Source organism: Salmo trutta, chromosome 14 (assembly GCF_901001165.1).
Source record: "Salmo trutta chromosome 14, fSalTru1.1, whole genome shotgun sequence".
NCBI lineage: Eukaryota > Metazoa > Chordata > Actinopteri > Salmoniformes > Salmonidae > Salmo > Salmo trutta.
This window is the reverse complement of record NC_042970.1, coordinates 63,382,988-63,400,471: the sequence shown is the minus strand read 5'-3', so window position 1 is coordinate 63,400,471 and position 17,484 is coordinate 63,382,988. Positions and strand designations below refer to the sequence as shown.

Below are 17,484 nucleotides of genomic sequence, written 5' to 3'. Positions count from 1 at the left end.
TGTAAGCAGTCAATGGTTAGCGGTTTCTTACTTGCTATAAAAAAGAGATTGCCTTCATTTTTTTTTTGTCATCGCTGAATTATTTAATGTAACAAATCAAACAATAAACCTCGTAAATAATTCATGGTAACCTGGTAAATAATACATTTAGAGCCGGTGTTTATTTAAAACAGGCATTTATTTGATTAAATTTGTGTCGTTGCCCGGGTATTAAAAGGGACAAACGGCTACTTGAGACTCAGCGTTCAATTTACGTTTTTAAGGTAGTCATATTGAGGAAGTGTTGGATTGGAACATAAGGGAAGGCTGGGTGCTGTGAAACACATACTGTAGGTCAGACACAAACACACAGATAAACACATGAAAAATACTCTATGCACAAACTCACCAATCTACATTTTGGACTGTCTATGAGTCATAGTAGATTTAGTAGGCAGGGAGACGTGTTATTTGTTAAAGCATGTCCACTTGTCCCTTCGTATGTATGTTTTTAGTGGTGGTGATTGTCTGTTTTTTGGGGATTTTCCCTTTTAGATTCATGTGAGAAAGAAACATAATAGTATTATCTGATTACTAAAGAACAATTAGGATATTACTATAGACTAACTGATTTTGAAGGATGGATGAAACAACTGTAGTATTTTAAGTGTTGTTGACCGAAGATACAGTGCCTCAAGACAGTATTCACATCCATTGACTTTTTCCACATTTTGTTGTGTTACAACCTGAATTTAAAATGGATTAAATTGAAATGTTCTGTCACTGGCCTACACACAATACCCCATAGTGTCAAAGTGGAGTTATGTTTTTTGGCATTTTTACAAATTAATTAGAAATGAAAAGCTGAAATGTCTTGAGTCAATAGGTATTTGTTTTTGCAAGCCTAAATAAGTTCAGGAGTAAAATGTTAACAAGTTGAATGATAAGTTACATGAACCCACTCTGTGTGCAATAATCGTGTTTAACATGATTTTTTTATGACTACCTAATTGCTTTACCCCACACATACAATTATCTTTAAGGTCCCTCAGTCGAGCAGTGAATTTCAACCTCAGATTCAACCACAAAGACCAGGGAGGTTTTCCAATGCTTTGCGAAGAAGGGCACCTGTTGACATTGAATATCTCTTTGAGCATGGTGAAGTTATTAATGACACGTTGGATGGTGTATCAATACACCCACAAAGATACAAGCGTCCTTCCTAACTCAGTTGCCTGAGAGGAAGGAAACCATTCAGAGATTTCAGCATGAGGCCAATGGTGACTTTAAAACAGTTACATGTGATAGGAGAAAACTGAGGATGGATCAACAACATTGTAGTTACTGCACAATACTAACATAATTGACAGAGTGAAAAGAAGGAAGCCTGTACAGAATAAAACATGCATCCTGTTTGCAACAAGGCACCTAAACAATACTGAAACATTTTTGTCAAAGCAATACAATTTTTGTCCTGAATACAAAGTGTTTTGTTTGGGGCAAATCCAATACAACGCATTACTGAGTACCACTCTGCATAATTTCAAGCATAGTTGTGGCTGCATCGTTAAGTCTGGGGAGTTCTTCAGGATAAAAGAAATAGAATGGAGCTAAGCACAGGCAAAATCCTAGAGGAAAACCTGGTTGTCTGCTTTCCACCAGACTGGGAGATGAATTCACCTTTCAGCAGGACAATAACCTGAAACACAAGGCCAAATCTACACTGAATTTGCTTGCCAAGAAGACAGTGAATGTTCAAGAGTGGCCAAGTTACTGTTTTGACTTAAATCAGCTTGAAAATGGTTGTCTAGCAATGATCAATAAACGATGTGAGAGCTTGAAGAATTTTGAAAAGAATAATGGGCAAATGTTGCACAATCCAGGTGTGGAAAGCTCTTAGAGATTTACCCAGAAAGACTCACAGCTGTATTCGCTGACAAAGTATTGACTCGGAGGTGTGAATACTTATGCAAATGAGATATTTCTGTATATAATTTTCAATACATTTTCCAAAACGTCTATTGGGGTATTGTGTGGAGATGGGTTAAAAAATACATATTTAATCCAATTTGAATTCAGGCTGTAACAACAAAATGTGGAATAAGTTGAGGGGTATGAATACTTTCTGAAGGCACTGTATACTAGTAAGAAGATCATCAAAACAACAGTGAGATGCTGAGGTCGTTCTGTAGTAGGATAGAGAGAGAGAGAAAGAGAGTTAGGGATGGAGAGAGAGAGAATACTTCAGCAAGTATTTTAATAGAAACAGACAGCCATTTATCATACTAAATAGAATTCCTTTAATATGCTTGAGTGCGAGTGTTTTTGTTGTGTGTGTGACAGAGAAATACACAAAGTGCGTCAAACAGCAGTTTACAAGCAATGTCACCTGTCATTAAGAGTAGCACAACGTAGCGTGTACAACGAGTGACATTGTAACAAACATTAAACACAACGAAACTAAGCTATACAGCAGGTTTGAGTCAATTTCATTGGGGTCAACATTCAGTCAATTCAGGAAGTAAGCTGGAATTGGAATTGCACTTGACTTCCTGAATTAATTGAATAGAAGGGTAATTGACTAGAGAGACATTTGCATACGGGGGGTTAGGTCTCAGTGGCAAAAGGGGGAGGATGAAAAAGAGGAGAGGAGGTGATGAGAAAAGAAGTTGGGACAGAAATGTATTGCCTTTAATGGAAGATTTGGGAAAACTTGTAGGAGATTGTTTGTCAAGATCAATATGAGATGTGTGACTCACTGGCCATTGTTCAAACAAGCCAAATAGACACTACAGTATTTGAGGAGACTGATGAAAGAGGGGGATGGAAGGAATTTGTGCAATACTCCTTTCATCCATCTCTTTTGTGGACACATTGAGAGCGAGGATGTGTGTGCCTGGGGTCGGTTTGACAGAGGTATGTGTTTGAGTGGGGTCGGTTTGACAGAGGTATATGTTTGAGTGGGGTCGGTTTGACAGAGGTATGTGTTTGAGTGGGGTCGGTTTGACAGAGGTATGTGTTTGAGTGGGGTCGGTTTGACAGATGTATATGTTTGAGTGGGGTCGGTTTGACAGAGGTATGTGTTTGAGTGGGGTCGGTTTGACAGAGGTATGTGTTTGAGTGGGGTCGGTTTGACAGAGGTATATGTTTGAGTGGGGTCGGTTTGACAGAGGTATGTGTTTGAGTGGGGTCGGTTTGACAGAGGTATGTGTTTGAGTGGGGTCGGTTTGACAGATGTATATGTTTGAGTGGGGTCGGTTTGACAGAGGTATGTGTTTGAGTGGGGTCGGTTTGACAGAGGTATGTGTTTGAGTGGGGTCGGTTTGACAGAGGTATGTGTTTGAGTGGGGTCGGTTTGACAGAGGTATGTGTTTGAGTGGGGTCGGTTTGACAGAGGTATATGTTTGAGTGGGGTCGGTTTGACAGAGGTATGTGTTTGAGTGCACACATCTTTGTGTCTATAGAATGGAGTATGCTGTTGTTTCGGGCATCATTTGGTACAAAAACCTAGAAACGTCATCGTAATCTGTCAACGTGAATTCATTTGCGTCTTTTCTTCAACAATATTATTATTGTTGTTATTATTATTATTATAAGGAGATCTGTGCTCTTTTGCGTCACGAAAATGGCGCCATGTCAGTATGTGCCTTCTCTCTTCTATGTTGATGTGTGTTGTTGCTGTTTTCCTCTTCTCCGTTCTACTGCATCTTGACACAGAGTGACAGTGGGTGGCTGGGAGCCAGTGTCACCTGTCTGTCAGTGTAGGAGTCAAGGAGGACACAGGAGTACAGTCAGAGTCCCCAGGCTCACTGAACACACACACACATAGACCACACAACTCTGAATATAGGACAACAGGACTTTTCTACTATGAATAGACACATACCACCACCAACGTGCTGTGTAGACTACCACACCAACCCAATCAATGGAGGTTTTCCAACCACAGTGGAACACACACAGCTGTACAACAATGTAGACCTCCATAGGGAATCTATAGTGAATTCCACTCTGGAGAAAGAACTTCCAGACCCAGGCTTTCCATGTACCACTTTCACACTTTCAAATACCACTTTCACATTATCATGCCAACCCAAACATTACCGTGCTGGCTCGGATTTTTACCTTTCACATTGTCCTTTCTGGCATGGTTCCAGCAACTACGTCGGGTGTATTTCTGAGGTGTCCTAATCAGTGATTGATGTAGATTTAGTCAATATATCACCAATCTTCCCCTATCTGCAAGTGTGGCCAATGGCATTACACCTTATTGAAAGGTAAATTCAACTAACCAATCTGAATAAATAAACATCCAAATAAATATTTCTGCAGTAGCCAGAGGAAGCATAACCAAGCCTGTTACAGGTGCGTAACGAGGCCAGCACAGTACAGCTGGCATCTGCTTGTCTCTGCTAAGTCATGTAAATCAACCCATATCCTTTTCCCATGTCGGCTTACAGTACAGAGAGAGATATAGAGAGGGAGGGATATTCCCTGCCAGGTTCCTGGGGAGGTTTAAAGCCCATTAAGTAGGACAAACACACACACAGTGTAGGTGGAATAACTGATGAGGACAGAGCGAGAAGAAGAGGTGGTGCAGCAGGCTTTCTGGTGTAAACACAGAACCACACTGTGAAGTTAGAGAATAAGTCTTTAATTCCCCAGTCCCCACTGCCTGTGCTTTCTGTAATGCCCCTATGAACTTTGGGGTGTTATTATAGATTTACCATTGCCGTTTTATGTGTTGACTGTATCCTTAGTAATGTAATGGTCCTAAAGCGTTTTGAGTTATCTATTTGAATTTACCCAATGATCCAAGGTACTGGCGACAATCCTTAGACTCTTAAGACCCAACCCAAGAGGGAATCACTGCAACCTACCAGTAGCCTCCAAAATAAACCACCATTTTGGGAAAGATTGCCTTTCAAAAGAAATGTTCCACCAAACTCTACAGGCCTTCACGTATCAATTGTTAGAAGGCACACTGTATGATGAAGTAGAATTGAGGCCTTCACAAGTTCAAGCCACAGTGCCAGGCGCTTTAAAGGGTGTCAGAAGTGTGAAGCGACTGACAGCAGTATTTTTGGTGTCGGCGGCCATTTTGTGGCATTTGCGTCAGTAATGCCGTAGGGCTAGAGCAGCTGCTCTTATTCAGATGTATTGACTGTCATGTAACAATCATTTAAGATGGATGCAAAATACTTAAGCAGACGTATTCTGCGGTCGCTCTGGATAAGGGCATCTGCTAAATGACTCAAATGTAAAGTGTAAATCGATTTCTCTGCCTATTTTTGCACTCAAGTTTAAAAAACGTACACAATACAATTTGAAATAAGACAACTGAATGCTGGCTTGACTCCATTGAGAACTGTGTCATACTGTACATACATACAAATCAATCACATAATGTATGTTTTCTTGGACTATCATCTTGTAGATGACAGAAATGGGATGTACACCCATGCTCCCAGAGCGTTCACAGAGTTGACCTCGGCTTGTTAGCTGTGGAATGCTAATCCAACCACCCTCGCCTGATACGTCTCCATGCTATTGATAGGTTTGGATAACCCTGTCTTTACAGTCAGGATGAAAACGGCTCCACTTTTCTCACATTCAATAGCAGAGGTTTGCTCTGCTCTTGTCGAACACGCCAATTAACCCTTTGACAACCCTGCTGTACGTCGATTGGCGACGTTGCTATTTTGGTTCAAGTGAACTTCTCATTTGTCGCAACGCAATCAGCTTTGACTGTGGAGGTTAGATGTTACATAAAACCTCTACATACAGTGGGGGTCAGATGTTACGTAAAACCTCTACATACAGTGGGGGTCAGATGTTACGTAAAACCTCTACATACAGTGGGGGTCAGATGTTACGTAAAACCTCTACATACAGTGGGGGTCAGATGTTACATAAAACCTCTACATACAGTGGGGGGTCAGATGTTACATAAAACCTCTACATACAGTGGGGGTCAGATGTTACATAAAACCTCTACATACAGTGGGGGTCAGATGTTACATAAAACCTCTACATACAGTGGGGGTCAGATGTTACATAAAACCTCTACATACAGTGGGGGTCAGATGTTACGTAAAACCTCTACATACAGTGGGGGTCAAATGTTACGTAAAACCTCTACATACAGTGGGGGTCAGATGTTACATAAAACCTCTACATACAGTGGGGGTCAGATGTTACGTAAAATCTCTATATACAGTGGGGGTCAGATGTTACGTAAAACCTCTACATACAGTGGGGGTCAGATGTTACGTAAAACCTCTACATACAGTGGGGGTCAGATGTTACGTAAAACCTCTACATACAGTGGGGGTCAGATGTTACGTAAAACCTCTACATACAGTGGGGGTCAGATGTTACGTAAAACCTCTACACACAGTGGGGGTCAGATGTTACGTAAAACCTCTACATACAGTGGGGGTCAGATGTTATGTAAAACCTACATACAGTGGGGGTCAGATGTTACATAAAACCTCTACATACAGTGGGGGTCAGATGTTACGTAAAACCTCTACATACAGTGGGGTCCAAAATTATTGGCACCCTTGATAAAGATGAGCAATAAGGACTGCATAAAATAAATAATTCAACTATTGTTTGCTCCAAAAAATGGGATATGTATATTATTACAAATTATTTAGTTTCAAAAGTAATATTTATTTTTCAAAACGGTAGGGGTCAAAATTATTGACACCCCTAAAGATTCTTAGAACTAAAGAAATTGTTTAGTGTTTGGTCCATAGCATGCAATAATTACATCAAGCTTGTGACTCTACAAAGTTGTTGGATGCATTTGCAGTTTGTTTTGTTTGTTTCAGATAATTTTGTGCCCAATAGAAATTAATGGTAAAAAATGTATTGTGTCATTTTGGAGTCAGTTTTATTATGAATAAGAATATAATATGTTTCTAAACACTTCTACATGAATGTGGTTGTTACAATGAATATGGATAATCCTGAATGAATAGTGAATAACGATGCATGAGAAAGTTAGATTGTCAATGATCATACCCTCAAGACATGCTAACCTCTCACCATTACAATAACAGGGGAGGTTACCATGTCTTTGGGGGTATGATCTTTGACCGTTTGTACTTGTTAAACAAAACATTTTTTATGAGCAATTTTATTAGTATAAAATAATATAATTTCCACATTTTTGTGAGCACACAATATAGCTCAGTATTTGAATTATTTATTTTATACAGTCGTTATTGCTCATCTTTCTTTTACATTTACATTTTAGTCATTTAGCAGACTCTCTTACCCTGAACCACTAACAGTAAGGAGTGCATACGTTTTCATACTGGGCCCCTTTGGGAATCGAACCCTACCAACTGAGCCACACTTTAGTGTGGCAATAATTACGGACCCCACTGCACATCCAAACAACATGAGGAGCTCGATCAAAACAGGTTACCGGGTCAGAAGCGACTAAGACGTGTTTGACTGTAGAGATCCTGACATCATCTCCCTCAATTCCCTCTGCGACTCTTTCCAAAGTCTTGTTTGTACAGTACAGATTGCTGTTTCACAGCTGCACGCCAGTGTTACTTTTTAAAACCATTGGATTCAATTGCATTAAAAACATTATAATCCAGGTGACTGGGGTTTCGTCCCAAATGGCATCCTATTCCCTCTACAGTGCACTACTTTAGGGCCCATAGGGCTCTGGTCAAAAGTAGTGCACTATAAAGGGAATCGGATGTCATTTGGGACTCATGCTGGGATGTAGAGCATGTCATGTGATGTTAGCGTGGGAACAAGAGGGGGAGAATAGGAATAGATAGAGCGGTATCAGGTGCGAAATGTTCTCTCTTTCCCTCCGTTCTCTCTTTTAGCAGACCAGGCGATGGAGGTGGAGGGATATCTAATCAAGCCCAGTTTCTATTTGCGCATGTATTTCTTCTTACCTTTGTGTGTTCTGTATGTTACAGTTGCAGCCACCTACGCCTCCCATTTTAAAACCTCTGTCTCTCTCTCTCTCTTTCTATCCCTCTCTTGCAGTGCGGCAAAGGGGCGGAGAACTTCGACAAGTTCTTCACGCGCACCCAGCCCCAGCTCACGCCGCCCGACCAGCTGGTCATCGCCAACATCGACCAAGCTGACTTCTCAGGCTTCTCATTCATCAACCCCCAGTTCATACACCCCTCCCTGGTCTCCCTGCACACCGTATGAGGAGGAGGAGGGGGGGGGGGACCATGGACCCCCCTTCCTACCTCCGCTACCTACCTAGCACTAACCCTCCACCAACTGCAGCTTCTTCAAGCCAAACTCCCAACCACCAAACTGGTCCAACTTAACAACAACAACGTGGACCCTGATATCGACTGCCATTTTGAGTTCCTCTATCAATGTATTAATGATGTGTCCTCTAGGAATTGGACTTGGGGCTCTGAGTGAGAGGAGTTGGTGAGTGGAAATGCTGTGTGTTAATGGTGAGGAGGAGGATGAAGGTTTGAGGAAGGAGGTGTATGTAGGGTTGATATACTTTCCCACCCACCCGTTGTGTTTGTATTCGAATGGGCAATTATTTGAAATCAACTCCTATTGAAATGAATCATGATAGATATTGAGATGACTGACCTGTTGTTTTGAATGTGTGGGGACAAAACCCATGAAACAATGCCAGTTTTTTTAACTGATTCTAGAGCGAAGGGTTAACTTCTTGTTAAACCCTGTACTGGCTATACTGGTCTCCATTGAAACCCAAGGAAACTACAAACGTAATCTCTTGTTTTGAGCTATTGGGTCAGAGTTTGAGCCAAATATGAGGTCAGTACAGGGAGACTATGTTTACAGTCTTACCTTGTGTTGGTGAGATTTTATTTCAATATGTGTCATAACAGGTGCCCCTATGTTTCAATATGCATCAAATAATACACACCCAGTACGAATATCGTGACACACTAACAATAACACGCACATACAGATGTAGGATCTTCATTTGATCACCCTATTGCAGGAAAACTTTCCTGCATTGCAAACTAAAATGTGTAATGTATTTGATGTTTAAAAAGGCTTTTGAAGTTTGTAATTTCCACTTAGAAATGTCAGACTTGATTTTCCCTTAAGAAAAATGTATCAACCCTTTAAAAAAAGGCTATTAATTATGATCCACCTAATAATTCACATTTCCTGTAGCCGCAGGATTAATTTTCCTGCTGTAGCAAACTGGCTCAAATTAAGATCATACATCTGTACACACAAATTGCAGTTACACAGGGATATATTGAACCTTGAACTACAGGTTGTATGGTTATCTTGTCATTAGGTTTACAACCGTGAGTGGACATTCAGACCGAACGCAGTAGAAGTTGTGGTTAGATGAAGTAGGCAGTGCGACGGTCACATCTTCTTTAAACACCTACACAAGAATCACAGGTTAACAGAAGTATAAAGGTGGTCTATCCAAAACCAAATCGAGATCAATTAAACACTACTTTGTGACAACCTTTTTACTATCCTCCTGTCCCAACTTTGTTGTCACCGTTTGCCCACTTATCAAAAAATGTCTCTCAATGGCCATGATTCACTTTGACGTGAAGAAGTCCTTCAAAGTTAAGTTCCTGAAGGAAATTTCTTGAGGATTTAGGAAGGAAATGACCTAAAACTCTTGTTTTTTTTTTTGTTTGAGAGGTAGCAACTAAATTAAATTGATGTTGAGTTATTGTTTGCTTACTCTATGAACCGTGCAATATTATATTGCATGCTTATACCCTTATACATGGATATAACACCATTCTAACAATGTTGACTAGAGTATCACGTTATTAAAACGTTTAGTTCCCTTTTCTGCTTTAATGTGATGTCATGCATTTCCCCCCAATTAGTTCTAATTCATATTTTAATGTACACATACCAGTGTATTAACTCTTTTGTAAATATTCATGAGTGATTTATAAAAGTATAGTATCTCGCAGTTTTTATACCAACAACTGAATGTGATTTTATTACGTTAGATAGGTTAACATATTTCTATGTAAAAAAAAGTACCCCAAAATATCAACTTTGTAACAATTAGGTAATAAAGTCGGTCGGGATTAGCAAACCGAGAGAAACATCTGGAAGACTTTTGCAGATATTATCAAGCGTTTTCCGTTTGCTCTCGTCTCCATCGCACATATCCCATGTTCTTGAATGCGATCGCTGAGTGAGTTGCCTGAATGTGTGCCTGGCTCTTGTATCTGCATGTTGTTGGTAAGGATGAAAAAAAAACGTGATCATGATATAAATGCTGCATGATACTCAGTACCAGTAACCAGGCCCCTGGTCGGACAGCAAGGAGTCTCCGCCCAAACACAGATCCAGGATCAGGTGAACCTAAGCCATTCACAATTAGGAGACTATGGGCAAATCTGACTCCAGATATGCGGTTAGGGGAACTCTTAAACACATCTCTGTACTAGACCAGCGGGACAACTTGCTTTCTAGTGTCTCAATGAAGGGGCTTTGTTTCTTCTTATCGTTAGTGTTGTTTGTTCGTATAAAAAAATTACAATTTACATAATTTTTTGGGGCGTTGTTTTTTTGGGGGTTATAGATTCTGCTCAAGTAATTCAGGAATGTTTCTCGGAATTATCACCATAGCAATTCATATCTTCACATCTAACTGTTGATATATTTATACAATTCCCTCGACTTTAGCTCCTCTAAACCTTTTCCTAACCTTGTAACTGTGCCAATCCTGAAATAGCCAGAACCCGACAATAGCAGCGTTGCACTAGCTGTAGTCATACCAATGACGCGTCATTACCGAAGTCTTGTCAGTACCAAAATCTTGTCAATACCGATGTGTTGTCAATACACATGTTTTTTCAATGCCGATGACTCGTCAGTACAGATGTCTCTCCCTGGTAGACTCTTAGTGGTTAGTCCAAGAGAGTGTGCCAACTCCACATATCACAACGTCTGTCCGACCCATGTGCTTCTCGCAAGAAATATGTAGCTAAGGGAATGCTAATTCAAATAATGTCGACATGGTTCTGATGCCAGTCAATCCGGCGGTCGTTTCTTGTAGGTTTTTTAATGTCACGTTAGTAGCCTACACCTCTGTGTGAGTTTACCTTTGTGCTTTATAGCCGGACAGCAGTATGATGCTTCTGCTATGCCATGCCTGCTTACCCCTTACCTCTCTGTGCCTATCAGTCAGAGTGTATGTGTTTACATGTGCGTGTGAGAGAGAAGGAAGGAAAGCATAAATGGGTGGTTGATGAGTGATTGGGTGAATAAATGAGTGTGTGTGGTTGAGTGAGTAATTGATAGTGAACAACCCCGTTCCTCATCCTATTGGCCTGTTAAACCCCCTGTCTGGGTAGCTCATCTCCTCTGTTCATCCTTCCATTCCTCCCCCCTTTCTCAGTGCCTGGGCAATCGATCTATTCTCTTATTGACAAAGCCCTCATCCCTTCTCCTTCAAGATCCAATCAGTTCTTGAAAGCAGTTTTGTGTGAGAAACTCACCTTTACAGGCTGACGCCAACCTGCCCTTCTTGCCCCTTCCCATCCTCCCAAAACACACTGGGGAAAGAATTGGCCAGATGTGTTCTTTTTCACCTTTGTTTACATCCTGTGTTATATTTTCCTTTGCCTTAGCTCCTACGGCTGCGTCCCAAATGGCACCCTATTCCCAATATATTGCGCTACTTTTGTCCATAGGCCTTGGTCAAAAGTAGCGCACTATATCGGGAATAGGATGCCATTTGAGAAACAGTCACAGTCTCTAACCTCTCCCCCCCATTCTCTGTTGATTCATGTCCAAAGCAAGCGCTTCTTCTGTCCCCGTACATAATGATTTAGATATCTACATAGACTTGTAAAAGAAAGAATATATTGTATTTTGCAAATGGTGTATGTTCGTTCTCCCCAAAACCCTTTGAAAGCGAGTCTGGGCTACTTACCTTGTAATCAATAGCGTAATTTGTACCTACTGTATGATAATGCAAATAAAAAATAAAAATAATGGCTATTCGGAAGCTGTTGTCTTTTTTACTTAAACATAAACTCAACTCATCAAAATCCACCATTATAAAAGGTTCATTCCTGGGAATGACATTACTCTATTTAAATATACTGGGTAACACTTTACGGTCCGTAATAAACCATTTAGAAGGCATTTACAAAGTTTGCTCGGCATTGATTAATCACTACTCCCACATTTGTAAATGTTAGTAAGTTTTGAAATTACACTGGTTACTTCAAACATTTTGAAAGTATTTCTAAAGTACAAATAGTACTCACTTTAAATTGCAAAAAGACTACTAATGATTCATAAATGGTGAAAAGACAATGCCTTATACATTGTTTATTACAGACTCTTAAAATAATGTGACATTTCTGTCAACTCACATTCATCAAGTGTTCTGATTGCACTCAAAATGGGATTGGTTTTTCTAGTCTTATTTTGAGAGATGCTTCTCCTGCAGAACCCCAATATCGCTGTCATCGTTTCCTCTCCTTTACTGCTGACATGGACAGGAAGTTTGCAATTGATGAAACCATTGGAAAATTTGATTTGAGCAAATAAAGTATGAAAAGGCACAGAAATTGGGTTTTAGTTGTGAGGAAGAGAAGATGGCTTGCTGGGGAAAAGTCAGATGACCTTACCTGATTCTTTGACTGTCAACCCATCTACACTACCAGCAAGAGCACAGAATACAACAAGGAAACGGCTTTCACTGACAGTTGGTCCAGTTGTAAATTGTTATATGGACACAGTTACGATAACATTTCTCCTAAATGCCTGGTAAAAATGAAGCTTCCTGATTTATGATCCCTTACGGGAATCAACACATGCAACCAAGATGTATGGCAGATGTATGACATTATGTCCACAATCTCAGTCATCTTCAGTAACAGAAGTTCAAGTGTCTCTTGCCATTTGAAAAAGCGTGATGAACCTTAACCAAGGTTCAGTAAGCCTGACTTACCATCATATGTGAGGACCAGGGGTGAGTGCATATGGACATTAAAGTTTAACAAGTGAAGCTCTCGGAAGAAGCGTGAAAATGAGGTGCTGAATTTTTCATTGTGGACGCTGTGGCACAATCAAAGTCTTTGTCAGCTGCTGGCTTTCTCATTTACAAGCTGGTTGGCACAGGAAGGCCCCTGCAGATGTTCCAGTTACTGAGTTCAACCTGTACTTAATGTCTATGTGGCCCAGACCCGGGCTGTGTCCCAAATGGCACCCTACTCCATATATAGTGACCTACTTTCGACTAAAGCCCACTGAGCGTACAAAACATTAGGAACACCTGCTCTTTCCATGACATAGACTGACCAGGTGAATCCAGGTGAAAGCTTTAAACGTCACCTGTTAAATCCACTTCAATCAGTGTAGATGAAAGGGAGGAGACAGTTTTAAAGAAGGATCTTTAAGCATTGAGACAATTGAGACATGGATTGTGTATGTGCGCCATTCAGAGGGTGAAACATTTAAGTACCTTTTGAACGCAATATGGTAGTAGTTGCCAGGCGCACCGGTTCGAGTGTGTCAAGAACTGCAACTCTGCTGTTTATTCACCCTCAACAGTTTTCCGTGTGTATGAAGACCACCCAATGGACATGGAGTGAACATGGGCCAGCATCCCTGTGGAACGCTTTCGACACCTTGTGCGTGTGCGTGTGAGAGTCCATGCCCCGACGCATCGAGGCTGTTCTGAGAGCAAAAGGGGGTACAACTCAATATTAGGAAGGTGTTCCTAATGTTTTGTACACTCAGTGTATATAGGGAATAGGGTTCCATCTAGGGCAGGGTTCCATCTCCTCTCCCATGTGGACTCATGAGGTCGTTACTAGGTCAGACAAACAGAATACAGCAACTATAAAAGCTGTGATAGGTAGGTAATGAAATTGCTCACTGTAATGTTTGTGTACTTAATACTTATAATTTCATATCTGTGTTTGTGCATGCATTTGTGAAAGAGCTTGCGATAAGCATATTCTTGTACTGTGTACGCTACACTATATCCTGTGCATAAGGACAAATCAACTTTGATATGGCATGGACAGACATAGACAGACATGTGAGTACTATACACCCACCTTATGCAGATGTGTGAGTAGGTTGATCATCAGCTCCATTGCTGGGTAGACTGAAGGACAGGCTGGTGTTGATGGAGGACTATGGTGTAATGGTCAGATCTGTTAGAACTTTTGGCGGATCTACAGAGCGGATATCTACGGAACGTCTGACCAACCAACCAGGCTCTACGGTGCCTGACGGGCCAATCAATGAGGTGGCAGGAGCTACATGCATTTAATGTAATTTCAATTCGGTCAATTCAAGGGATGAAATTCAAATATTGTGAACAAGCAGATATACAGTGCATTCGAAAAGTATTCAGACCCCTTGACTTTCAAAATGTTGTTACATTACAGCCTTATTCTAAAAGTGATTCCTCATCAATCTACACACAATACCCCATAATAAAAAAGCAAAAACTGATTTCTAGAAATGTTTGCAAATTTATAAACAAAAAATTCTGGAAATATCACATTTACAAAAGTATTCAGACCCTTTACTAAGTACTTTGTTGACGCATCTTTGGCAGCGATTACAGCCTTGATTTATGACACTACAAGCTTAGCACACCTGTACTTGGGGAGATTCTCCCATTCTTCTCCTCAGATCCTCTCAAGCTCTGTCAGGTTGGATGGGAAGTGTTGCTGCAAAGCTATTTTCAGGTCTCTTCAGAGATGTTTGATCGGGTTCAAGTCCGGGCTCTGGCTGGGCCACTCAAGGACATTCAGAGACTTGTCCTGACGCCACTCCTGCATTGTCTTGGCTGTGTGCTTAGGGTCATTGTCCTGTTGGAAGGTAAACCTTAGCCCCAGTCTGAGGTCCGGAGCGCTCTGGAGCAGGTTTTCATCAAGGATCTCTCTGTACTTTGCTCCGTTCATCTTTCACTCGATCCTGTCTAGTCTCCCAGTTGCTGCCACTGAAAAACATCCCCACACCATGATGCTGCCCACACCATGCTTCACCGTAGGGATGGTGCCAGGTTTCCCCCAGACGTGACGCTGGCATTCAGGCCAAATAGTTAAATCTTGGTTTCATCAGACCAGATAATCTTATAACTCATGATTTTAGAGCCCTTTAGGTACCTTTTGGCAAACTCCAAGTGGGCTGTCGTGCCTTTTACTGAGGAATGGTTTCTGTCTGGCCACTTTGCCATAAAGGCCTGATTGATGGTCCCTCTGACAGAGATAGTTGTCATTTTGGAAGGTTCTCCCATCTCCACAGTGGAACTCTGGAGCTCTGTCAGATAAACCATCGGGTTCTTGGTCACGTCCCTGACCAAGGCGCTTCTGCCCCGATTGCTCAGTTTGACCGGCGGCCAGCTCTAGGAAGAGTCTTGGTGGTTCCAAGCTTCTTCCATTTAAGAATGATGGAGGCCACTGTGTTCTTGGGGACCTTCAATTCTGCAGAAATGTTTTGGTACCCTTCCCCAGATCTGTGCCTCCACACAATCCTGTCTCGGAGCTCTATGGACAATTCCTTCAACCTCATGGCTTGGTTTTTGCTCTGACATGCACTGTCAACTGTGGGACCTTATATAGACAGGTGTGTGCCTTTCCAAATCATGTCCAATCAATTGAATTTACCACAGGTGGACTCCAATCAAGTTGTAGAAACATCTCAAGGATTATCAAAGGAAACAGGATGCACCTGAGCTCAATTTTAAGTCTCATAGCAAAGGGTCTGAATACTTATGTAAATAAGATATTTGTTTTTTATTTTTAATACGTTTGCAAACATTTCTAAAATCCTGTTTTCGCTTTGTCATTATGGGGTACTGTATGTAGATTGATGAGGGAAAAAAATATTTGATCTATTTTAGAATAATGCTGAAACAAAACAAAATGTGGAAAAAGGGAAGGGGTCTGAATACTTTCCGAACACACTGCACTATACAACACAAGGCTTTACAATGACTCCACCTGAATGAGCAAAAAGCCCACTGATAGTCCTATGGAAACATATAGCTCTCTGTCTCTCGTTCTCTCTCTCCCCCAAGAGGTCAAAAGCTGTTACTTTTACTTAGTAAGACACAAAATTGTAAAAGCGTACATCATGCTCTTCAATGTTCATTAGTTTCAACATAAGTAACACTCAGCCATGACATCTTAGCACTCTGGCGTGCGTACGTACGTACATGCGTGGGTGGGTGGGTGGGTATAGTGGTGGGCAAGGAGAGGAGGTGCCATTAGATTTGTTGAATCTCTCTATCCCCCTCTCACACTCTCTCTCCTCTCTCTCTCTCAATCTGACTCTACATCTTAACAGCAATTAACCCTCTTCAACAAGAGAGTCTTTGCTGTCAGTCTGGTATAATTTAATTACTAGAACGCTAGTGATGAAGAGCCATTGGATCGCTCGCTGCCTTATTAAGCCAGCATGGCTCTGTCCCAAATGGCACCCTATTCAGTACACTACTTTTGACCAGGGCCCTTAGGGCTCTAGTCAAAAGTAGTCCACTATGTAGGGAAAAGTGCCATTTGGAATGCAAGCCCATATCATTGTGTCAATGGCTTCCCTGAATCTGAATCTAATTAACTGTCTGCTTTGCTCTACCAGTAACTACTAGGGATGTCTGCTCAATGTCTGAGCTGCTATAGTCTGGAGCCCTAAAAGTCTGTTCATTGCTCTAGTGGGAGTATTGGAATGGGAGTATTGGAATGGGAGTATTGGAAGCTCTGTGAAAACAATGGTTCTGTATGTTGATGGAACTTGTTAAAAGGTCCCTCTCTCTCAAATCCAAATTCCTTGATTGACATGAGAAACATTGTGTAAATATTGCCAAAGCATCAATGTATACAATATAATTGAAATTGTAAGGTAATAATAAAACAATAAATAATAATAAAATAGAATAGTTCAAACGAAATAGAAATAACAACAATAGAATGATAATTGTGGACAGTAATATAAAATAGAATCAATAATAGGTTAAACATGGAAAATAATAAGCTACTATTATTACTACTAAAATGAATGCTACCACCACTGTTATTTACACTAATACCACAGCTATCCCTACTATTATTATTACCAATACTATCATTTCTACTCCCTCACACACACAAAACAAAATGTGGAAAAAGGGAAGGGGTATGTTGTGTTCATAATTGGATAAATAGAGAATTAGTCATGTTTTGGGCCTGGTTCTCAAACCAGTGGCTCACTAAATGAGATTACACACTCTGGGGAAGAGGAGTGGCTGTCCCTACACTCTGGTAACACTAATCACTACACTCTGGTAAGACTAATCACTACACTCTGGTAACACTAATCACTACACTAAACAGGGGGTTTAGTGTTACCAGAGTGTAGGGACAGCCACTCCTCTTCCCCAGAGTGTGTAATCTCATTTAGTGAGCCACTGGTTTGGGAACCAGGCCCAAAACATGACTAATTCTCTATTTATCCAATTATGAACACAACAACCTTGACCTTCTCTCCCCTTCACACTCAGGTTGCATC

General features: G+C 40.9%; 1 protein-coding gene across 3 annotated transcripts in view; it reads left to right on the top strand.

Moving 5' to 3' along the window:
- LOC115208609 (protein kinase C alpha type) overlaps positions 1–11,974 on the top strand; it is a 214,987-nt gene extending 203,013 nt beyond the window's left edge. For all 3 annotated transcript variants that reach the window (XM_029776804.1, XM_029776803.1, XM_029776805.1), the window contains one exon: positions 8,008–11,974. In XM_029776804.1, the coding sequence (XP_029632664.1) occupies positions 8,008–8,178 (171 nt within the window). In that variant the 3' untranslated portion in view covers positions 8,179–11,974. The remainder of the gene's footprint in view (positions 1–8,007) is intronic.
- Positions 11,975–17,484: the final 5,510 nt, after the last annotated feature.